We start from the raw sequence: 21,793 nt of genomic DNA, 5'->3' as shown, positions 1-21,793 counted from the left end.
TGGTTACTAGAGTAACAAACTAGATTATTTGCTTTTAACATCCACCCGCCTTACTCCACTGTCATCAGGAAGGTTGAACAGATTAAAACTGATGGGATGATTTAATTTCGTATGTGTTATGATGAGTGTGGCTGCCTACTTTCTATACAGCAAATATAAGGATAGCTGTATCTATTCTGTATGAACTGGTATTCATTTATACACTCAAGTGTCTCTTCCAGTTGGCAGACCTTTTTCCTTCTGTACTAATCCTAGAGCCTGATATAGGAACATTATTCTTTCTGGGATAAATTCATAAAACTCAGTGTTCTGCCATGTAGAGGTTACTGAGTTAGCTTTGGATGAGCTAGTTAAGATGTGAGAACCAGTTAAGTTGCCTTAACTTTGGACTCTTCCAAAGTAGAGTATGCAATTCTTCCCAGCAGAGTTAATTAGCTTAGGCATCCAACCAGCAATTTTCACAGCAAACTAACCCAATTATCTCTGCATGATATGACATTGTGTCATGTCTGAGCCCAGAATTTGTCTGTCTACATATGGGAAAAATTAACCACAGGTTGTGCCATTGAAAATAGCAGTGAGTGCTCTAGGGAGAGGGATAGTTCCCTTCTGCCCTTCATAATATGGATATCTGGACTAATAACCACATAGTGAGTACCCTGCTATATGCTCAATTTTTGTGCCAACTATCGGGTTTTTTAAGTCAAAGTCATTATAAGTAAAAGGCATGAGGAGCCCAGGGTTCTACCTTCCAGAATGTAGCATAAAGCAAAAGCTTTTTGACATCCAGTTCAGCATTATCTAGCAATTTTGTCATGGTCAAGTGCCCTCACTAACTTGATAACAGCTCCAATTTAAGCAGAACAGTGCAGGTTTTCTACCTGGCACTGGAAGTGCTGATGAGATACCGGTGGCTCCGGAGGGACTCGGAGATTCAAGGGAAACCTCTGACAACACACTTTTATTGACAGTGTGGTATTTTTATGACCTGCATTACTATAGTACCTCAGCTTCTCGTTGTATTTATAAATTTATTCTTGTTGTTCCTAAGAAGTGAGGAAGCACTTTTCTTCCCTTTTTTCAAAGGATGATGGACATGCAGGGATGTTTAAAGCCTTAGCCGATGCCAGGCTCAAGAAATCTGTGATAGATTTAGGATCTGAACACTGGTCTTCAAAAGGCTAAGGTGGGCCACTGACTGACTTTCTTCTGTGACAGTTACAAAAGTTGTATTCCTTTAACTAGTATAACATATAGAAGTGTAAAGAAACAAGCACAATATAAAGCATGAGAAAGAGAACATAATTTTCTGTAAGAACTTTAGTACACATAATTACACTCATAATAAGCATATCCTGGGCAGAGCACATAGTTATTATCTATTATAACCTCAGGAAGCACTGCTAAGTGACCATTTAATTTAGTTGTTCAAGTTATTTTTCACACTTGGATTATAAATATCCATCACTCCAACGCTGAAAGATGACGCATTAAACTGATTCTTTTGCTCTTAACCTCAGGTTGAGTGATATCTAGTCAGTCCATTGAAAAGTTACCTGCTTTCACTATAGCCATTGTAAGCATTTCGGCATTTATTTATTTCCTGCTTTCCAGCAGGAAGATAGGAATAGAATTTTCACTGCAAGCCTCTCTTTCTCAACCTTTATAGAAAACGAACCTCATCCACACAACCCATGTTACCTCAAGGAACGTGGACTCACAGTAGCAAGCCTAGGGTTACTCATAGAAACCTTTAAATTTGAAGCTAACTCAAAACCAGCAGTATAACCTAGATACAGACCTTTTCTGACAAAACCAGCTGTTACCATTTTAGAGTACTGCTCGATAACATACGGTGCCAAGTATGGACTGGTCTTGCGTCAAAGATCCCTGAAGAAATACAGTCAGTACTCCAGAATCCTGTGTTTCTTTTCTCACTAAGTAATTATCCTCTTGCAGTTGCTGGGACTTGCCCTCTAGATTTCTGTCAGCACTGTGTCGCTGTTACAGTAAATGACAGCATGACGGTTTCAGCACATTTCAAAGACCGTGCAGTCAAGAAAGATGTCCTTCTCTGAAGGCACGTTGTGCTTTGTTCACTAAGTTACACCCACAGACGTCATAATGTCAGCTTTGCATTGATCAGTGACAAACTTTGTGTTTCGTTCTCTTGGAAAGTCAATTCCCTTGTAAAATCTGAAATTGGACAGTGCATGACACATTCGGCATAAAGTCTTAGACGTTTTAGGCTGCACAATTTCTGGCTCCTGCTCTTCTGTACGGAGTTCGGTGTGAAAGGAGAGGTACCAGAAAGGACACCCTCTGGCTTTACAGCACTACCAGAACCACACACATTTCTGTGATAAATCAAGACAGTGGAGGTTGTCTCCAGTAGCTGCCCTCAGAGCAACCATATAATGCTAGTTTCTACTTCCCATACCTCTTACAGAGCCAGTTGTGGGATATCCACTTGCACTTAGAATAACCTCAGCGCTGTACATGATTTGGGATACCTTGGGGTGAAATGTAATATCCTATATTATATATGACACTACAGTCCTTAATTTGTTAGAGACACTGAAGAATAATAATAGCAGGCGAAATATTTTTAAATACAAGAGATGTAACCTCTGAGAGCCAGTCACACCTTTGGCATGACCCCTTGGAGTCATTTTTACATTCCTAGCAGTTCCCTTACAGAGCACAGCATATGTTCTCATTCTTGCACAGGCGTATACTACAAGACATTGATAAGAATATACGTAATGGAAACAAGATCTTGTTCTGCTTACTGCTCCTAAAGAATCATTTGCATTAAGGATGATGCCAAACTCCCAGTTTTGGACTGACTTGTTATAAAAATGCCAAACCAAATGATGAACCAGCCTGTGCAGAAGACTTTCATCTTCAGGTCATTTTTTTTTTCTCAGCTACCCCCGTGTCCCCCTGCTTTTTTTTTGCCTAATGGATAATAACATTTGCATGGATATAACTTCCTTAGAACTACAGTATTACGAACTCAATGGTATTTAAGCTGTAGATTATAATTGGCATGATAAAGGATCACAAGTGTATCTTTTCTGTCAGCCTGTTCCATTAAGAACCTCTAACCATGGATCATTGATGTAACAGATCATTACGACCCATTGTGTCAGTTCATCTGGTGGGATCTGTGCACTATAAGCATGACAGATTTCCTCTGCAGCAATTATAGTCTATTGTGACAATAGGATTTAATGAATATAAACAACAAACCACATAATCTGTTATTACAGAACACAGCTATGCACCCAGATGGGAATTAAGTTCCTAGACATTGCCAGTTGCAGTTTTTAAAATTGTGACTATTTCAGTCTTCGTGTTATCAGATGCAATTCTCTAATTTACAGCATACACTTATCTCAACCCTGGCTGGTGAAAGTTCTTCAGCATTTAAAGACTAATCCTGCAAGTGTGCTGTGATTTCATTTTTTCTGAGTAAACATTACCTTTTAGGTTTTTAGACACTTACTCCCTGTCTTTCACTGTGATACTAATTGTGCTGTTAATGTTTCAGTACTAGCATTGAAGATGAAACAAGCAAATACAGTAAAATGGGTCACAGAGATTAATGAAACATAGCAGAACATTCCTGTATTTTTTCCAAAGAATAGACACTTCTGCTTAATATTTTTTACAAATGATGGGCAAAATGCTACGCTGTTGTAAATCTTAAAATCACAATGATTGAAATTTTGCTGATTGATGCAGCTGAAGGTCTGACCTAGAGGCATTTGATATATATTTGTGAAATTAGTACTCTTTTTCAAAGCACATAAATGCTCCCTTACATTAAAGGTGTGCAGTCTACAAAAGTTCACATTTTTCCCAGGCTGATTTTAAAAATCTGGCTTGATTACAGAGATTTTCAGCTTTCAAATATGAGTTCTGGACTTGAGTACCTCAGAGATTACATTGATAGTGTTGGTACAGCTATATTGTCATCTATATAGATGGGCACTACTGGAATATATACATATATACTTTAAGTAACTGAAAATTCACCATACAGAATAAATTAATGAGGACTATATGTGGATGAGCTATCTAAATGCCATTGTGAATCACCGCAGCCATTATAATGTACTTTTGAGAACAAATCCCCAATTAAACATACTTCCACATATTTGTATCAGAAGGGGAAAAGACTCTTACCCTTACCTAGCATGCGAACACATTTGGCATTCTGGTCAGGACTATCAAATGAGATTTCTCCGCACCTCTGAAAAAAAATAAAAGGATGTATTTAGTTAAAGACTCTCTGATAGAATCCCTTTCCTTGTCCTCTGGTACCTCTGTTTGTGTTTGGCACTAGAGATGTTCAGAGACACATTGTTAAAAACGTCAAAATCAAAAGATTTTCAAGTAGGCAAAGTGTGAGGAAGAATGGACATTGCTAATGTGCAAGGATGGGTCAGCACTGTATCCCAAGGTGTTCACCAAGAAAAATTGAAGGTAACACCTATTACCTTCGTATCTATGGCTTAAACAACTGCCTGATCCACGTTACTGCTTGTTAGCATCGGACCCAATTATACAGGAGGCCTCATTTACCACTGGTAGACATGCAGCCCTCTCCAGTATACTGATTTTAGTTGTCACACGGCTGCGCGCTAAACAGGATCTGCACAATGATCCACTTGAAAACAAAACAAACAGCAATGCTGATTCAATAATTTGTATTTCTGTAAAACAAACTTATTTAAAAAAATGCACAACTCTTAAGATATTTATTAAGGAAAAGTGTCACTTCACAAAATTTGAACTCTCCATAACACCTATGAGTAAAATTGTTTTTGTAAAGTGCAAATAATTTCTGTCTCTATGCTTACATGCTTTGTTAATGAAAAATAATATTCACATGTACAGATATATTATGAGGGCTGATGTTCTGTCCCTATACAAACCCAGTGAAGGAGCATCATTAGAGTTAGGATCAGAATACAAAAGTGTTGGGTTGTTTTCAAAGATAAGACATCATTTTTGAGTTCTTTATGCAGACAGGCATGTCAGTTTAGCTGCCAGGAGAAAAATAATTGGTGTGGCTCATGGGTCTGATCCAGCTCCGATTAAAGTCAGTCGATGTACAGATCCCACTCACTTCAGTGGTGGTTGCTTCAGGTGCTACAAAAAAGATTCAATTTTGTATCACTACACTCAAAGCTCATGATAGGGGCTTAAGGGTAGCCTCATATTTTATAGGTAAAAGTGGTCCGTGCTTCCTTATCTACATATTTATGGTTTTCATATCTATGACCAAATGAGAATAAAAGCACAGTGGTTCAAGTCTGGAAAAATCACTGAGAGCTGTCCATTTCCCTTCTTCTTGCTTTCGCTCTCTTTGTTATGCAGTTTCCCCTTTTCAGCATCTATGGCTTTCTCTCCTACGTAAGACAAAATGGTTAGTTCTGTCTTATTCTTTTTTTTTTTGTTGTTAATAAAAAGGACATTTGCAGCAAAGATTAAAACCTACAAAGAATCAGGCAAGTAAAAAACCCCGGAGCTTCAAAGAAGATGAAACACAGCAACAGTTTCATAAATGAACAACACATTTGGAACTCACTATTTTTAAAATAGCCTTCACCTCCCTCACACCGAAATAAACACAAACAAACAAACAAAAGCTCATCTCCCACACAGAGTCTTTTCGTATATCAGTACATCTAAAAAGAGCAAACAGACGCCTGTATTAACCTTCCTAGGTGGGAGCACATACTACTGAAAGATTGCAAAAGAAAAACAACGCCCAGCATTTCAAAGTTAATTTTACAAATGCTGTTATACCAGCTCCCTGTCAGGAGACACACAGATATGCTATTCATTTTTCTAGGAAGAACATTAAGATATGGGCATCTTTTCACAGAAATCTCCCAGCTGCTTCTTCATGACCATAAGTATACTTAGGCAAGCACAGATGTAAGAAAGCACGTCAAAATTCACTGCCCGCCTCACCCCTGAATTTACGCTGCTCTTTGAAAACCTTTGGTTAATTTTGATTTCTTCCCTCAGACGTATTGCAGGTTCCAGACATATTTATATAAACATCACATTTCAGGCTGGCAAACGATGTCTTACAATATCTAACAATACTCACCAGTCATAGTGTTATGAAATTGGGAAAACAGCGAGTGTTCCCCAGAGTCCACTAACATCCACAGGACCCATTATGATGATGGATGAACTTTGAAAACTTTGCAAGTAAGAGTCAGATAACTGTATACAAGTTCATAGCCTATCTGAATTCCCTTAACCCCTGCAGCCCACAGAACTGGCTGAAAATCATGCTACAACAGTCAGCCTAGGAGATTTTTCACTACTACCACTGCAGCTGGAAATAGCAGGAGAAAAAGCTTCTGCGGCAATTTAATTTCTGATGCCAGTAAAAGCTCATAGGTACACATCAATGGGATGAAAAATAAGCTGTTACCAAACTGCTCAGAGCATCTGAAAAAGACTTAGTTGGATCCTGGATGTGTAAAGTGGCACAGAAATGCAGCAGAGACTCATTTTTGCTCATCCAAAAAAGAGAGTTGTTTGGGCATTTTTGCTGTTAGCAAATGTTTTCCATGAACAAGAAGTAAGGAATGGCTTCAGGATTTAATCTTTAGGATTAAACTGAGACTTTGCCACCACTGCTATGAATTCCTGCCAGGGCTGGATAAGCTTCTCCTGTCCTTTTCCTGGCCCGGCTTACTTCCCTTTCTGGTTTGGGTTTGTTCCGCCTGCTTGTATATCAGGGCTGGTACTGAGAGATGAGGCCAAGAGTCTCTCCAGTCCCAATCCATTTCCAAACTAGTCCCAAAGCAGCTGCTTATTCTCTCCTGAAAGTTTCTAAGTTGGCTACAGAGTCAGTAGTGGATCCATCAGAGAGCAGGAATAGGAATTTGACATTAGATGCTGGTTATTCTACTTTTTAATTTCAACTAGTCAGAAAGCAGAGAGAGGAGGAAGAATAACCCTGGACATATCTGCTGTACATATGGAGACCTATTGTACGTGTGTAGATCACCATATATGTCTGTTGGGGAAGCTGGCAGAGAAATATGACATCTCTTTTAAAGACTGGCTAAACAGCCTCTGGAAGCTGCTGCTTATAGGCAGCACTAGCCATATTCATAGGAGTCAGGTCTGGACGAAGAAATCAGTTTTCTGTTCCCATTTTAGAAAAGTGAGAGTATCAATGGCGAGCTGTAAAGACCAAACATATTATCCAGTTAGGAAGAGCAGTGAACTCAAACAGGAGAGCTGTCTCTGAACTTCATTTCTTGAAATCTATGATGAGATTGGATTCATAGTCCTGACCTATATTTGAAGTTCCAGGATTTCACTCTCTAAAAATATGATAAATCATATTCTTGCATCTAAATGATCCCTGAGTTTGGCATATTTTAAATCTCAGTTTGGGCTTCACAGTTAGGACTACTATAGCACTGGTAGGACTGGCTCTGCTATCTGTAGTCCTGGATGTTGGGCTGGTGAGTTTACAGAGGCAGCCCTGCTGAAAATAATACCACTGGTTTTCACTTCCCCTGAAGTGAGAGAGGATTTGTGGTTGAAAATCTTAAAACACTGCTGTGTTTGGAAGTGGTCAGATTTAACAAAGAAGTGGGTAAATACAAGTAAAATCCACCCCTCCAAATCTTCATTATACCTTCATATATCTTGAATCACTGAATTCTGGACTAGACTGTGGTTTTTTTTCTCTTTCTGGAGAAGAGGAAAGTATAGTTACTTTCAGTTAATCATATTTTCAGTAATATAGATGTATTTCCACATAGGATTGCAGCCTGCAATTCATTATGCATGTGAGAAAGTATTTATATTTATATAAGAAAATAAATTAATAATTTACCTACTTTCAACTCCCTTTTTTGATATTAGATGCATGCCATGATTTTAAGTCTGTTACACAAGCTGAAACATAGTAAACTAGAATAGGACTTACAAGTCCCCCGTGGAAAAAGAGACTGAATCATGGAGCAGCTGAAAGTGGAGCTTAAAAAAACAAAGAGAAGAAAATGAGAGAGTTGCTGTTAGAGAATAGGGATGAAAGGACATGATATTCAGAAGAAATGTGACAGGAACTCAGGTGCTTTGATGAGATAAGTAAATTGGAGAGCTTGAAGCCAGCCTGGCTGGCTACGATGGCCCAGTACCACCTGTCGGAAAAGGGAAATACCATATCACAGAGGCACCATCCTCCATAGCGAAAGACTCTGCTGGAGGAGGGTGCTCTCAGGCACGATGACCTCTTTGCAGGATACTATGAGGAGTACACAGGAAAGTAGGAAGTCTTCTGCAAGGAGCCCTGTGCCAAAACTGTGTAAGTAAAACTGCAGAAAAGCAGGGCACAACTGGCAGAAAAAAAGTTCGTGCAGAGAGCGGACGGAAAATCTACTCTAGTCAGTTGTACTAATGCAGTAACACATCTCATGTTACTTCTCCAGTGTTACGTGATCATTCATAGGTTGGGTTTCCATTTCCAGCATGCCTGGGCTCACACCACCTGCATTTGAGGATTTGAGATATGTAGCAATAAACAGGGTGTATATACCCCAGACAGAATATGCCCTTAGTTTTTTGTTTTTTTTTTTTTTTTTTTAAAATGTTGTGGAGAAAACTTTATCTATGAAAAAAATGTTTTTGAAGTCATTCTATTCAACTTCTATCTGTATGGTAAATTAAAGCATTACATGTTTTAAGAAGAGAGATGCAAATCAAGTAGTTGAGATAAATAGGGCTAAATTCTTACCTATGACAAAATTCAGCAAGTAAAGATCTGAAAGTGTTTATCATGAGAATTGCAAAGTGGCGTGTTAACTTTCTACTTATTAAATGCATATAATTAACACTTAACTATTTTAATAAGTTTGGAGTGTATAGTGTTTTAAAGATATAGTAAGAGTTTCTCTGGCATGAAATTTGAACATGCACAATTTTGACCTTTTTAAGCGGCAGGCAACCAAGTTTTGAAAAGCCAGTTTAGTCAGTGAAAAGGTTATTGGAGTAGGAACCATATTTATAGGCTTTTTCACTCTGTTCTGTTCTGTTCTGCATGTCCTGAGTATGGTGTTCAACACATATGTCTCTTCTAACATTGCAATAATCAATGAGATACTTGATGTACCTGATTAGCCAAACATGACAATAAAGATTGGATCATTTTCTTTTTGCAGGAGGTGACAGGGATTATTATACCTCCAAACAGAGGAGATGTGTTAATTGCACTTTGATTGCACGCCAAATATTTTTTAAGAATCGACCTGATTTTTTTTTAAAGTAACCTTAAGCTAATATGCTTTGCTCTTACCAGTAGTAGAAAGAAGTGGATTCTACATAACAACATTGTTTGGTAAAAGAGTTTTTTCTTTCCTGTTTTTTTTCAGAGTACTGCATATAATTTCTCATTCCTTCAGAAATCAGAGTTAAAAGAAATCAGAGTTAAATTCATAGACACAACTGATTAAAAGAATTTAAGGCAGAGCAAACAGCCTCTATGAAAAACTGGATGATTTCAGAGGCAAAAAAATGCTACTGTTATTCATATTTCTGTTTTCCTGTTATGTTCCTTTCTCCACCACCTTTAAAAAGTACTTGAATAAAGTCCTAGTATGTAAAAGCATCATTCTAATTGCCTAAGGATTTATAGATGTAAAGTCTGTTAGCATGAAAAGCAACACTACTTCGTAAGTCTTAGCATTCTTTTATAAAAACAACTGGCCACTCATATAAATAGCTGAAAATTAAGGGCAATATTTCACAAGGAGTCAGGCCACATGCTCTTCATCTTCAGGCTGCCTGGAAGGAGATTTAAGGTGGATTCACCCTGAATGCTGATGGAATATCAGAGTGTAGGAACGGTAGGATTTCCAATGCCTTGTTACACTTGTGGTATTTCCAGTTCTGTCTCTCCTTTCTGACAGGGACAAAAGAAGGTATAGGAACTACCAGAGCAGACTGACATATGTAATCTTTCCTGCCTGCAGCCTTTTGACAAGCACCTCCCCCAAAATGAAAGCCTTGTAATAATATCTGTTAGTGATTAAATCAATGTTTATGTAAAACAAGGAAGTTCCCTACCAATACTCTGCATAATCTTGAGATGCACTTAAATGTCAAGTACTTCTGAATTTTGCTGAATCTTTACCTGTGGCCTTTGTTGGCAAAGGAAATTAAGCCATTGTTTTTATTTGTTTAGAGACAAAAGCTTCTTTTCTCTATATCATACCTTATTTTAAATTTAACAGGCCCACATTTGGTCAATTTTCTCTGGAGTGAATGATTGCAAAAAGCTCACCCTGTTCATATGACCTTGAATTGCCAACTCTGAATTCTTCAAGAACTTTACTTAGCCATTCTTTCATGAAAATATGCGTATAATGAATACAACTTGAGAACTGCGTATATAAACATCCCCATCGGCAGCGAATACCACTAGAATCTTTCAGCTAATGAAATTGCCCGAGATCTATAATAATTGTGATTGTTTATGTATTACCTCCCTGGGCCTTATTAACAGTTCCTGTAATTATTATAGATAAAATCTTGTACTTACCTGAAAATTTGGACCTACATTTGGCACGTTAAGTGTTCCACTAAACTGGGCTGCAAAAAAGTACACTTATCTTGAACTGGTATGTATTGTGTGTATGCCCACCCATTTATAAATGTGGTGTAATCACAGCATACTGACAATTGCCTTTAAAATACTATTAGCAGCCAGAATGCTACATTTGCTGCTTTTCAAATTACTACTATTATATTGCAACTATTATATTGCAGCTGTACCGTATTTCATGGGTAAAGTTTCCAGCTTCCCTATTTAGAGCTTCCCTATTTAGTATCAGAATTGAGGCATACTTAAACTGAAAATTCAGGTTCTGTTAACATCTGGATGATTTTCTGCAGAGTAGAATAGCTATGTCTGGGCAGATTTGTTTTGAGAGTTCCTCCCTTTCCAAGCTTTCCCAGTGAAAGGGAAGGTTTCTCTTCCCTCCAGGAAGGTAAAACACGTTGCTCAAATAACCTTTCACCACTGTCAGTGTCAATCTCCGGCAGCACCATGGCAATGCATTTCATTCTGGAATTTACCATGCTGTAGACCCTCAGCTAGTCTGAACAGAAGACACAGCAAAATAAGTAATTACAACAAAATTGAGCAATAAGTCGCAACCAACCATTGCTGCCAGTAGTCAGCAACTTGTTTGTGGGCTAAATAGCCCGAGGTGAACCTTTAGGCAGTTCATTTTCTCACAAACCTGTGATTTACTATGGTTAAGAGTGGTTTCAAATAGATTAATGTTGCTGGAAAATGGATATAGCAGTTTAACTGCTTTGTTTTCTTCTTCAGTTAAGGAAAAAAAAGTTTAACAGTGTGTGACTTCATTAGGGAGGCGCCAGTAGCCCTCACCCCCCTGAGAATCTGTCAGTGTTTCAATATGGCATCCCTACTTTTAAGTGTTTATAACATGGGCACTGGGAGCCAAATCTTGAATTACTAAGCAATATAAATGTTGGGTTTTAATAAGCAATAAGTCACAGCGGAGTGTGCATTAACAGGCGAGGCACAACATGCAGGCATGTTCTGAGGGGGTGCCATCATCCAAGAAATGTTAAAGAGCAGACTAATTTTTTACCCTCATGGGACGAATCTGTGTTTTCAGTTCATTTTCTAGTTCACATTTTAAAGAATGTAAAACATCTGTAGATTACGTAATGGATCCTCCTACCACAAAAACAGTTCTAAGTGGGAGGGAAGATGGGAGGAAAATATCAATGCGAGGGAAAAGGCAAATTCATTGTCTCTATTTATTGTTGATCTGATGTGAAACATCAAAGTTCTCTGTATTTAAACATTTTCTGGACCACATAATTGTCTTTCCTCCTCCTCTGAGTTGCAGAGCTGAGCTGTTCTAGCTGCTTTCTATGGTCACTGCCATTTTAACTTTCATTTTCTGTTGAAATATCTAATGGGAGGAAAACATAGCATTAATTTGTGAAAATTTAGGTCTCAACTTCAACCACGTGTTTTTCTCACATATTTCCCACTGATCTACTGGATCAAAGGAAGGGTCAAAGCCTCAGAAGTACCGACTGACACACCACTCTTTCCAAGAAGCAAATCAAAGGTCTGTGGGAGAACGAATCTCCTGAAGAGTCTCCTCAGGCTGTTCAGAGCAATGTGGGATGAATTTTGGCACCTGTTTATTTGTGTGTGCCCACTGCATACCGTACGCTTTGCATACAAAAGCACAGTCTCAGGAAGGACAAGACGACTGAGTGCTGGCAAACCGACACAGGCATCGGGTTCCTCCTGCCTAATAAGACCGTATCCCTGACCACTTTCTGAGTGGTACCAAGTGCCGGTGGCCACCTGCTTCTCAAGAGCTGGGTGTTCTTGGTTCCCTAAAACATTGGCACGCACCGAGGCAGTCCTCTTCCATCCTTTCCAGGACTTCATTTTTAAGGACTGGGAGTTGGTGAGAACAACCCATGCCAAAAGCATACCAACGACTAGGTAATGTGTTCACGAGTCCACTGCTTTCGCTCACCTTCTGGCATAGACGCAGACTTAGGTACTGGACCAACCAACCAGGTAGGAGAGAGTTACAAGTCATCAAACAAACCTCAAAACCTACAAGCGGAAGGTCTGGTCAAGCAGACAGCTTCGGCAGAAGCGAAAACAGAGCACTTAGAGGCAGAAGGCAGGAAACTACTTTCCCCTAGTTCCTCACTTGTGCACCACACACTGCTTGGGTCTGAAGGTAGTAGGGTCCCATGGATAGCTATACAATGACTGCAAAATTGGTCATCCAGTTAAAAGTGAGCTTTTCCCTTTCTCTTTTCTCACTCCCTTTCTCTCCTTGCTCTTTCCCTAAGGTACCTTTGTGTTTGATGTCTGCCATCCATGAGGGACTCTGCAAATAAAACTCTGTAGGAACAAAATCCTTTCTGCAACACTGTGTCATCACACAATGCCCTAAGGAAACCTGGGACGCAAACAAAGAATGGCCTCAGGCCTTGTTTTCATCAGCAGGGTAGATGATTTCAGCATGTCGCAAAATGAAATCCTCACTTCAGACTGTATCTCCTGAGCTTATCACGAACCACTTACAGCTTTACTCCCAAATTTGATTCTGGTTATCCTTCTCAAACATTTTGAGTTCTCCTGCCTCATACTTATTTTTAAACTCTTTTGCCACTATAAGCAATCTTAATATATACGCACTATCTTCAGTTGTTCTGTACCAATGGCCTGATACAAAATTTTGTGGGCATCTGTCCAGCATGTTACCAAACACATACTGTAAAAAAATGGGCATCTATAGTGGTATTTTAGCCTGTTAACACATGCTTCTACAGTCATGACTATCCATTAGAAGTACTCTTATATTAGTGCAGTTTAGAAAAGGAAATCAGACTAAAAAACTAAGTAACCTTAGCACTGCAAAAATGACTTTCAGAACTTCAAGTACAGCCAGCATACATCACATTTCTACATGCAGAACATATGGAGCTAAAAAACAGCAAGTGTTGTTTTGACAGGAAAAATTTGCATTTCAAAAATTGTCATATTAGACATTGGGGAAGAGCATCTTCTGCATGAAAAGAAAGTGTCATTGATACTAACATATCTTTTTGACAACTTTCAGAGTGGGATTAATAACATATCTGGAGCCATACAAATGCCATTATTGTCAGGAAACATTCAGATGCTACTGCAATAATCACTATGAACATATTTCAGATACAGGGAAATCCATATTTTTTGGACACATTAGTTACAGTTTCCAAGGTTGCAGTCTTTTGGAGCAATGCTAAAAAGATTAATTTTCTCCCTGAAAATAATTCCCAGAAGCAGAGACTTTCTTTTAGAGTCTTTTTTCATTTTTTTTTTTTTAAATGTGTGAAAGCATCAGTTCAAAACAGGTGTATCGTTGGCAAGTGCTGCACAAAGCTGCTCTTTTATCTTCTCTCACTTCTCAACAGATTCTGGCTATAATCTCTTAGCCAAGACTACATCTATGCCTATCCTTGAGATCGTAAAAGAAAAGGACAAAGCTCCTGCAAATGTTTCTTTTACTTGTGGTAAAACTCATCATAGCAGTTTACAGAAGGCATGAATTGCCCAGGTAGCTTCCTTCTTCTCTTGCAGGCCCAAGGCCTTCCCAGGTGATGTGCATCTTGATTCCACATACAAAAATTGTAAAAGCATTTCATTCTAAAGAGGCTGATTTTAGACTGCAGAAACAACTGGAATAAAAAACAGCAAAAAGACTCCATGGGAACAAAATGTCCCCTAGGTCTGCACTCAAAGTCTTCTTGAGCCATCAATCACCAGTCTAGAGGAAATAAAGCTGTCATAGTTTCATAGCTATCTGCGACTGTCATAATCCTGTTTTGCGAACAGGTATTCAAAGAAGTCTGGAATGATATTATAGAGTTCACTTCCATGTGTAATCCAAACAAGACACTGAGCATATTGAAGGGTAAAAGACCTCTTAAGTCACCCTACTGCAAACACTTTACCTGCCACACTTCGTTTTCTTAACAAGTTTTCATCACTAAGGAACATGAAAGTCTTTTAGACTTGATTATGAAGAACTGTATTTTTGCAGAAGAAAAAAGATCATATACCTCACACTTTAAATAACTACGACATACAGTAAAGCACATTATATAAGAAAGGTAATATTTAGTAAAAAGCAGGGTACAAATTAATTTCACAGAATGCCTCTGTACTAAACCAGCTTTCTTTGTAATAGAAACAAGAAAAAGGAAATAGTTACTATTCTTTCATCTTTCAGGCATTGCTAAGAAGAGGCAACACCTACTATTTATGAGAGCTAAATGAAGGCTAGAAAAGGATTCAGTTGAATGTGGTTCCCTCCCTTCATATGGATTTACCTTCTGAGGATAAATTGTTTTGAAGAGACATGTCCTCCTGTTGTATGTAGTAAACCTCAAGTATTTTGCAAAAATGGCAAGGCCATGTCTCCTGTTACTCCCTAGTCAACTAGATACTGCTTTTCTGGGGGGGAACTGAGAACTGTACTTCATCTGTAGAAGAAAAAAATGTTAACCTGTTAACCTCTTGTTGTCATGGGAATAATCTTACATTGCCTTTTGGCCTGGTTTTGCTCATATCTTCCACCCTCAGCTGCCAAAGTCAACACGGTGAACTTATTACTGGTGCAGCTTCTATCATATATCCCCTACCCGTCTGTACAAAAGCAGACAATGCCTCTGATTTTTAGTGTTAACCAATTTGATTCTGACTAATATGCATGGCATCATTTCTATTCAGTGTCTGTTACCAACCCTATCACCGTACGTCTGAATTTGTTGCAGTAGGCGTATTAAGTAATGTGACTAATATCTGCCATATATAGTTTGTTCTTTATCTGGTCCCCCAAGGGGAAAACTGGGTGTGCAATGTAGCATTTTCTTTTCAAAAGATTTTATTTTTGGATGTGTTTGTTTTTGTCTTGTGCTATTTAAATGCGACTGTTATTACGTATTTATGTTAAAGATGGGATTGAAAAACAACTCCTAAGATCTATTGTTTTTCAATTTTTTCTTGAATGCCCAATTTTTGCATGATAGGCTTCAAAAAAAAAAAAATCATTCTCCCTATATATTTTCAGACAATTGCTAAGAGACTGCATGCCTTACCTAGTTACTTCTTTAAATTAAGTCTCTGTTTTGGTAGAACATCTGTTTTATAAAACTCCCAAACAATTAACATCTACATCATATTTTAAACTATGGTGGACTTTTTTGAATCTCACTTGAGGGAGCCGACGTCTAGATTTTTAAGTTCGTAAAGGAAGAGACATGGAAATTTCTAGAGATTGGTTTAACCCACTGATTACAGAGAAAGCCTGGATGCCTAACTCTTCATCAATTAAAGTTAGAAGGATTTAGCTGATTCTAAGTGTAAACATCTGCTGTACATTTGGACCCTAAAATCCTGAATGTTAATCCTGAATGTTAGAGGCTGGACGTGCACAACAGAAGAAATGTTCTCCCAGTTGCCACACGATTGCAAGGTGGCTGGCAGGTAAGCAGAAAGGAGGGAATTGCGAATGGTCTCACCGGGACATGTGGGATATCCAGAACGTTTGGTTATAGAGGGAGGCCAGCATGGACTGTTTAGCAGCTCTAGATTCATTGCATTTTTGTGAAGGAATTAAAAAGATGCTTTAATACTGCTTTGGTCATAGTTATTAGGACTAATTGACCACTTGGGAAGAGTACAAGGTGAATAGCACAGTACAGCTGTGAGGCTCACAAACAACTAAAGGAAAATATGCCATTTTCTTCACAGTAAACAGAACACCTTTTCTGAAGCTATGGGTAAATCGTATTATTTCCTCTTAGCTTTACAGAAATGATAAAGGGAAAATAATGTTTCCAATTTTCCTATTTTATTTTGTTATATACCTTTGTATATAACATAAAATGCTTGTAATGAAGTATAAAAATACAGTTATAATTTGTTGGGCGTAAAGATTGCTGAGTGAATTATACTTTGTGGGAAGCAGTGGTACATTTAGAAGTTGTACAGTGCAGTGATCAAGAGAAAGGAGCAGAAGCACTTTCCTTGTCAGAATCTGAAAGCACCTCTTATTAAAAATTCTCTTTTTAAAACATTAATACATTATTATGGTGTCTGCAGTATTTACATATGGCACTTGTCATTCTTCACAAATGAGTCATGGTTTCCCGTATATTGCAATATACCTGAGCCACGTGACTCTGATACAACCGCACATATTACAAGTGGTACATCCGTATCATTTTACAAAGAAAGAACAATGAAATTTTTTACAGCAGCAATTAGAAACTTTGTTTCAACTTATTTTCCTAGCATTTACAAAAATTCTTTTGAAACAGAATTTACATAATACATAAATAATGAAGTTATATCTAATTATCCTGGCTGACTTTATCTTAAAACTGAAAGGTACTGTTCATTTTATGCCACACAATCCTAATTAATAACCCAGGTGAAAACGCTGTTCAGTGCAAACAAGTTTTTCAGTGGAAATGTGCGGGGTTTTGAAGTACCTGCTGTTTTTATGAAAACACATGAAATTTGCATTTGGATTTAAACTCTTGTTGCTCAGACACATCTACATTATGGATGCAGATGCATTTCTATTATTTGAATCCTGGCAATGAAGTGCTAACCTACTGACTGAAGTGACTGCAGCAGATCTCATGCTGAGACTGATGCGAACAATGTAATGAGTTTTTAACAGGTCTCTGCACGTGGAAAACATTTGGTGTCTCTGTGATTTTTTTTTTCCAGTTCTTTCCATTTTTATGTTAGTTATTTTTTACAATATTATTTAACATTACCCTTGAGGCAGGCTAAGTTTTACAGTTACTGTACAGATGGGAAATGGAGGAAAGGACTGATTACACAAACTTGCTAAAGGTCGCCAACCCACTGAAAGAGCAGGGAGTAACATTCCAGTTGCCTCTAATTCTGTGTACTATTTCTTACATTAACAGTAGGACTCCATTTATCTTGTTGAGTAATGGATGAGTAAATACAGGAACTAATAGTGCAGACTGATGAGCACTCTCACCTCATAAAGTCAACTTGGGGCAGAAAAATCAGCTTTGAGGGGAGATGTTTTGAAAACAAGTGTCACATTAGATCAGAAACACTGTAAAGATTTTATTTCCAAAAGGCACCTCGGTGACTTAAGACCACAGTTATTAAATCAGCCCTGTGCTTGTTGACCATTTGTTTTTTTCCTTATGAACCTGTATGTAAGTAAATCCAGCACATACAGGTAATGCGTTGGCGAGCGTACGAGAGGCTCTGTTTGTCTCTGATCTGCAGAGGGATTAAAGACCCTGGCTGGTGCAACAGTGATTCTTTAGCTAAAGCTGATCACCACCACCCCTGCTTCTCCCTCCCCATCTGGAAGCCACTAGATGAATCCCTGGAGTATCAGCAGGCATCACACATTGACAGCAACAGGAACCGTGAGGACATATATAACGGAGAGGGCGAGCATTGCCAGCTCTGCATGTCAGATGGTCTGTTCTGTGTTTAGTATTGACACATTCGTCTTGCATGAAGCTAATTGGATTTGTACAAAAATGTGAATGAGGACAGAGATGAAAACTGCCTTCTCAGGACTTCCCTTCAAGGGGAACATAGAAGGGTTTATCCTAATGAAACGTCTGTTTCAGAATAATCAGACTTGGTAAAAAATCATAAAACTGAAACCAAAGAGATTCTAATTTTGAAAACAATCACCAAATGAAAACTCCTTAAGTTAAAAAAATCTCTAAGTAAGACTAATCTTCCCATCTGGATGTACAGTAATCCAAGAGAAGGATAACAAAGTTAATGTGTGGGTTTTTCAGTGTTTTTCTTGTGTTCGGTGTGGTATTTCACAACTGACTGGGGCCTCCTTCCTCAGTACATTGGGTAACATCCATTGCAGTATTAGATTCTATAAATGAAAAAAATAATAATTTGCCAGAAATCTAACTCCTGTAACATAAGAAGTTGGCTCTTTAAGCAGCTCAGTTTCCAGCCATTGCTAAATTAATCTACAGATGACAGACAGCCCTCTTCGGCCACTGGAAATCATGCTCCAGCTGAACTAGGAGGTCTACTGACACTGGGCTAGTGCTGCTTAGAAATTCCAGCTTCCACAGACAGTAATTGCCCTGGGGACTGATGTGGACAACACTCAGCATCCCCCATCTGCAGATAAATCAGGTGGCAGCCATCAACCCAGATCCCAAGCAAGACTCAACCCTACCTTTCTGAAGAGCAAAAAGGTGGCTTTCCTCTCTATGCCTAACTCCTAAACCACCATCATTGAATAAAACTACTGTCTTCTATTGTTTTAACCACATACAAGCTAAATAACAGGTCCTGTTCATCACTGAATGCCCACCAAAAATCGAAGGCATCACTCATCAGTGGCATTCTGGACATTACTGTGATGACATATTCACCTCTACTAGACACTAGCTGTTTAGCTACTACTGAACTGCTCTGGTGGTGCTCACTAACAGCAGCATCTTTAATTTGACATGGGCCAGCCTGGTTAGTATTTTGAAGTATATTGGTTTTCCATGGTTATATTGCTTTATGAGAGAAAGCTCTGTCCTAAGTCCACCTCCCTTCTCAACATGGAAATTCGTCATTGCTTGATCGCACATTTATTTTTATCTGGAGACTATATAGAAGGGATTTAAAAAGCCTATTGTAATAACACAGAAGCCTGGAAAAAGATTAAAAATGTGTCTTTCCCATGGAAAGGATGTTAATCCAGTATCAAAAAGTGTTTAGGCTGTGATATCTTTGGAAGCTTACGGATGTCACCTTACAATGGTGTGATAACTATGAAGGGCCTAACTGGAACCAAACAAAGCTGAAATTCAATGTCATCCTGCTTATCCTTTACACGTTATAGCACACTAAAGCAGGGAATTTCAAAACAGTGAATCGCTATAATCCCAATGGGAAATCAAGGATGGAGAATTTCCTGTCCTTTGATATTTAAAATCAGAATTGCTGATGTTTTCTTTCAACTTACTTTTATTGGTTTTGCATAATACTTGAAACAATACATAAAATAAATATTTTACAATTTTGTTCCTGAACGTTTTCACAAAACAAACACAAAATACCGCAACCTTGTCTACTCTGTTGACCTTCGCCACAGGTGTCCAGGACATGAGTGTCTCCACCCACCAGGCAGCTACATAAAGGATTAATATGGTATTTTTAAAGGGAAAATCAGGAGTGTGCAAGGACTGCTTGAGAACCCATAAGAAGAGACAATCGAGAAAGTACGCTGTTAGGAGGTTGTCCAACACTGTGTCCAAAAACACAGGACACACTGAAAACTCTAGGCTGCTTTTATAAAGCAGAGCGGTTATTAAAAACTTCTCAGCCCTCTGTAGCTAGACCAGCCACAGTGCAGTAGTCACAAAAGTAAGTCTCTACAGCTTTTTCTAACTGTCTTTGAAAATTTTGTCTAAGCATAGTTTTGAATCCTGGCAACCTGTATCTTACATCTGGGGGACCTGATATCTGTCACTCAGCAAAAAGAAATTAACTATTTTACTGTTGTGTTTTAACCCGGCAGGCAGCTAAACACCACACGGCCGTTCGCTCACTCCCCGTACAGTGGCATGGGGGAGAGAATCGGAAAAATGGTAAAACTCATGGGTTGAGATAAAGACAATTTAATAGGACAGAAAAGGAAGGGAAAATAATAATAATGATAAAAGAATATACAAAACTAGTGATGCACAATGCAATTGCTCACCACCCGCTGACTGATGCCCAGCCAGTTCCCGAGCAGCGGCCATGCCCCCCCGGCCAACCTCCCCAGTTTTTTTGTTCAGGATGACATCATATGGTATGGAATATCTCTCTGGCCAGTTTGGGTCAGCTGTCCTGGCTGTGTCCCCTCCCAGCTTCTTGTGACCTCCAGCCTCCTCGCTGGCAGGGCAGTATGAGAAGCTGAAAAGTCCTTGACTTAGTGTAAGCACTGCTCAGCAACAACTAAAACATAATGTATTATCAACATTATTCTCATGCTAAATCCAAAACACAGCACTATACCAGCTACTAGGAAGAAAATTAACTCTATCCCAGCTGAAACCAGGACACTTACCTCACCTCCTGCAGAGAAAACTAACAAAGAACACCAATAGCCTTCATACCAAAACACTGATACTTTCAAAGTCTGCCAGAAACACTCTTTATCCCATGAAACATCACAACAAAGCAGCTTTACTCCCAGAGAAGAGAGATCGCCAGCAAACCTTCAAAGAAACACTTCTCATTGACTAGTCCACATCAATGGACTATGCTTCCAGAACACTTGAATTACCAGATATGTTGACCTTCTTCCAAATCAGAAAAGGTTAACATATTTTCAAACCTCCTTACACCTCGTTCAAAATTAAATGAAAATATTTTGCCCAGTATACAGGATGTATACGAACAAGTGCAAATTTACACATGAACAAGCTACAGCCTCAGTTCTTCAGTTCATAATGTGTAACCATCCTTCTGAAAAGCAAAACAAGTGATTGATAGCACCAGCTCTGTAATACACCAGAAGTGGAGAACAGCAGATCAGATCAGTCTTTGGAGAGAATTTAGAATAAGTATAAGGACCTGAAACAGGAATTTAAATTCATGCTTTTGTGAAAAGTACTTTCAAATCTCTCATAATCACAAATAATTAATACTTTGCTATCTAGCCTTTTTACATCAGTTTCTAGGAGCTGAGCAGTGCTTTCATCAAAGACAAAGTGTTATCTGGCAAATTGTTCTTCGCACAGATTTTAGTAAAACATCATTATTTTCTGAACTTTCCAGTTTGGACATAAAAGCTCTGTCTATACTAGCAAATTAAAGATATCAGGGACTGTTCTTTAAGGCCAACTGGCACAGAACAGTTCACATCCATCATATTAAATTCTGTTAGTCTCCCAAACAGTGGCTGCAACCAAAATGCTACTGGGTCCCTGGCCAGTGCGAACTGCTCAAACCATACCAAGAATTCTTTGGAAAAGTCCTAGTCGGCGCTGGCCAAAACTGCACCCAGTTATTGCTAACGATTTAATGATATAGTTGACAAATCCCAGGACTTTTTCTAGCACTACTTTATTTATTAGTATTGGCATAGTCGAAGAGTGGGGTTCATCTCACCCAGCTGTAGGTGTCTGCAGCTGAGCAGTCACTACAGTC

General features: G+C 38.6%; 1 protein-coding gene across 1 annotated transcript in view; it reads right to left on the bottom strand.

The window, feature by feature from the left end:
- Positions 1-21,793, bottom strand: part of PDE7B (phosphodiesterase 7B) — a 177,734-nt gene that overhangs the window by 116,035 nt on the left and 39,906 nt on the right. Inside the window, exon 2 of the mRNA XM_075498797.1 lies at positions 4,201-4,261. Coding sequence (XP_075354912.1) covers positions 4,201-4,261 — 61 coding nt within the window. The remainder of the gene's footprint in view (positions 1-4,200; positions 4,262-21,793) is intronic.

The sequence above is a fragment of the Mycteria americana genome, chromosome 3 (genome assembly GCF_035582795.1).
Source record: "Mycteria americana isolate JAX WOST 10 ecotype Jacksonville Zoo and Gardens chromosome 3, USCA_MyAme_1.0, whole genome shotgun sequence".
NCBI lineage: Eukaryota > Metazoa > Chordata > Aves > Ciconiiformes > Ciconiidae > Mycteria > Mycteria americana.
Note: the sequence above shows the minus strand (reverse complement) of the source record. Positions and strands in the feature narration are given on the sequence as shown.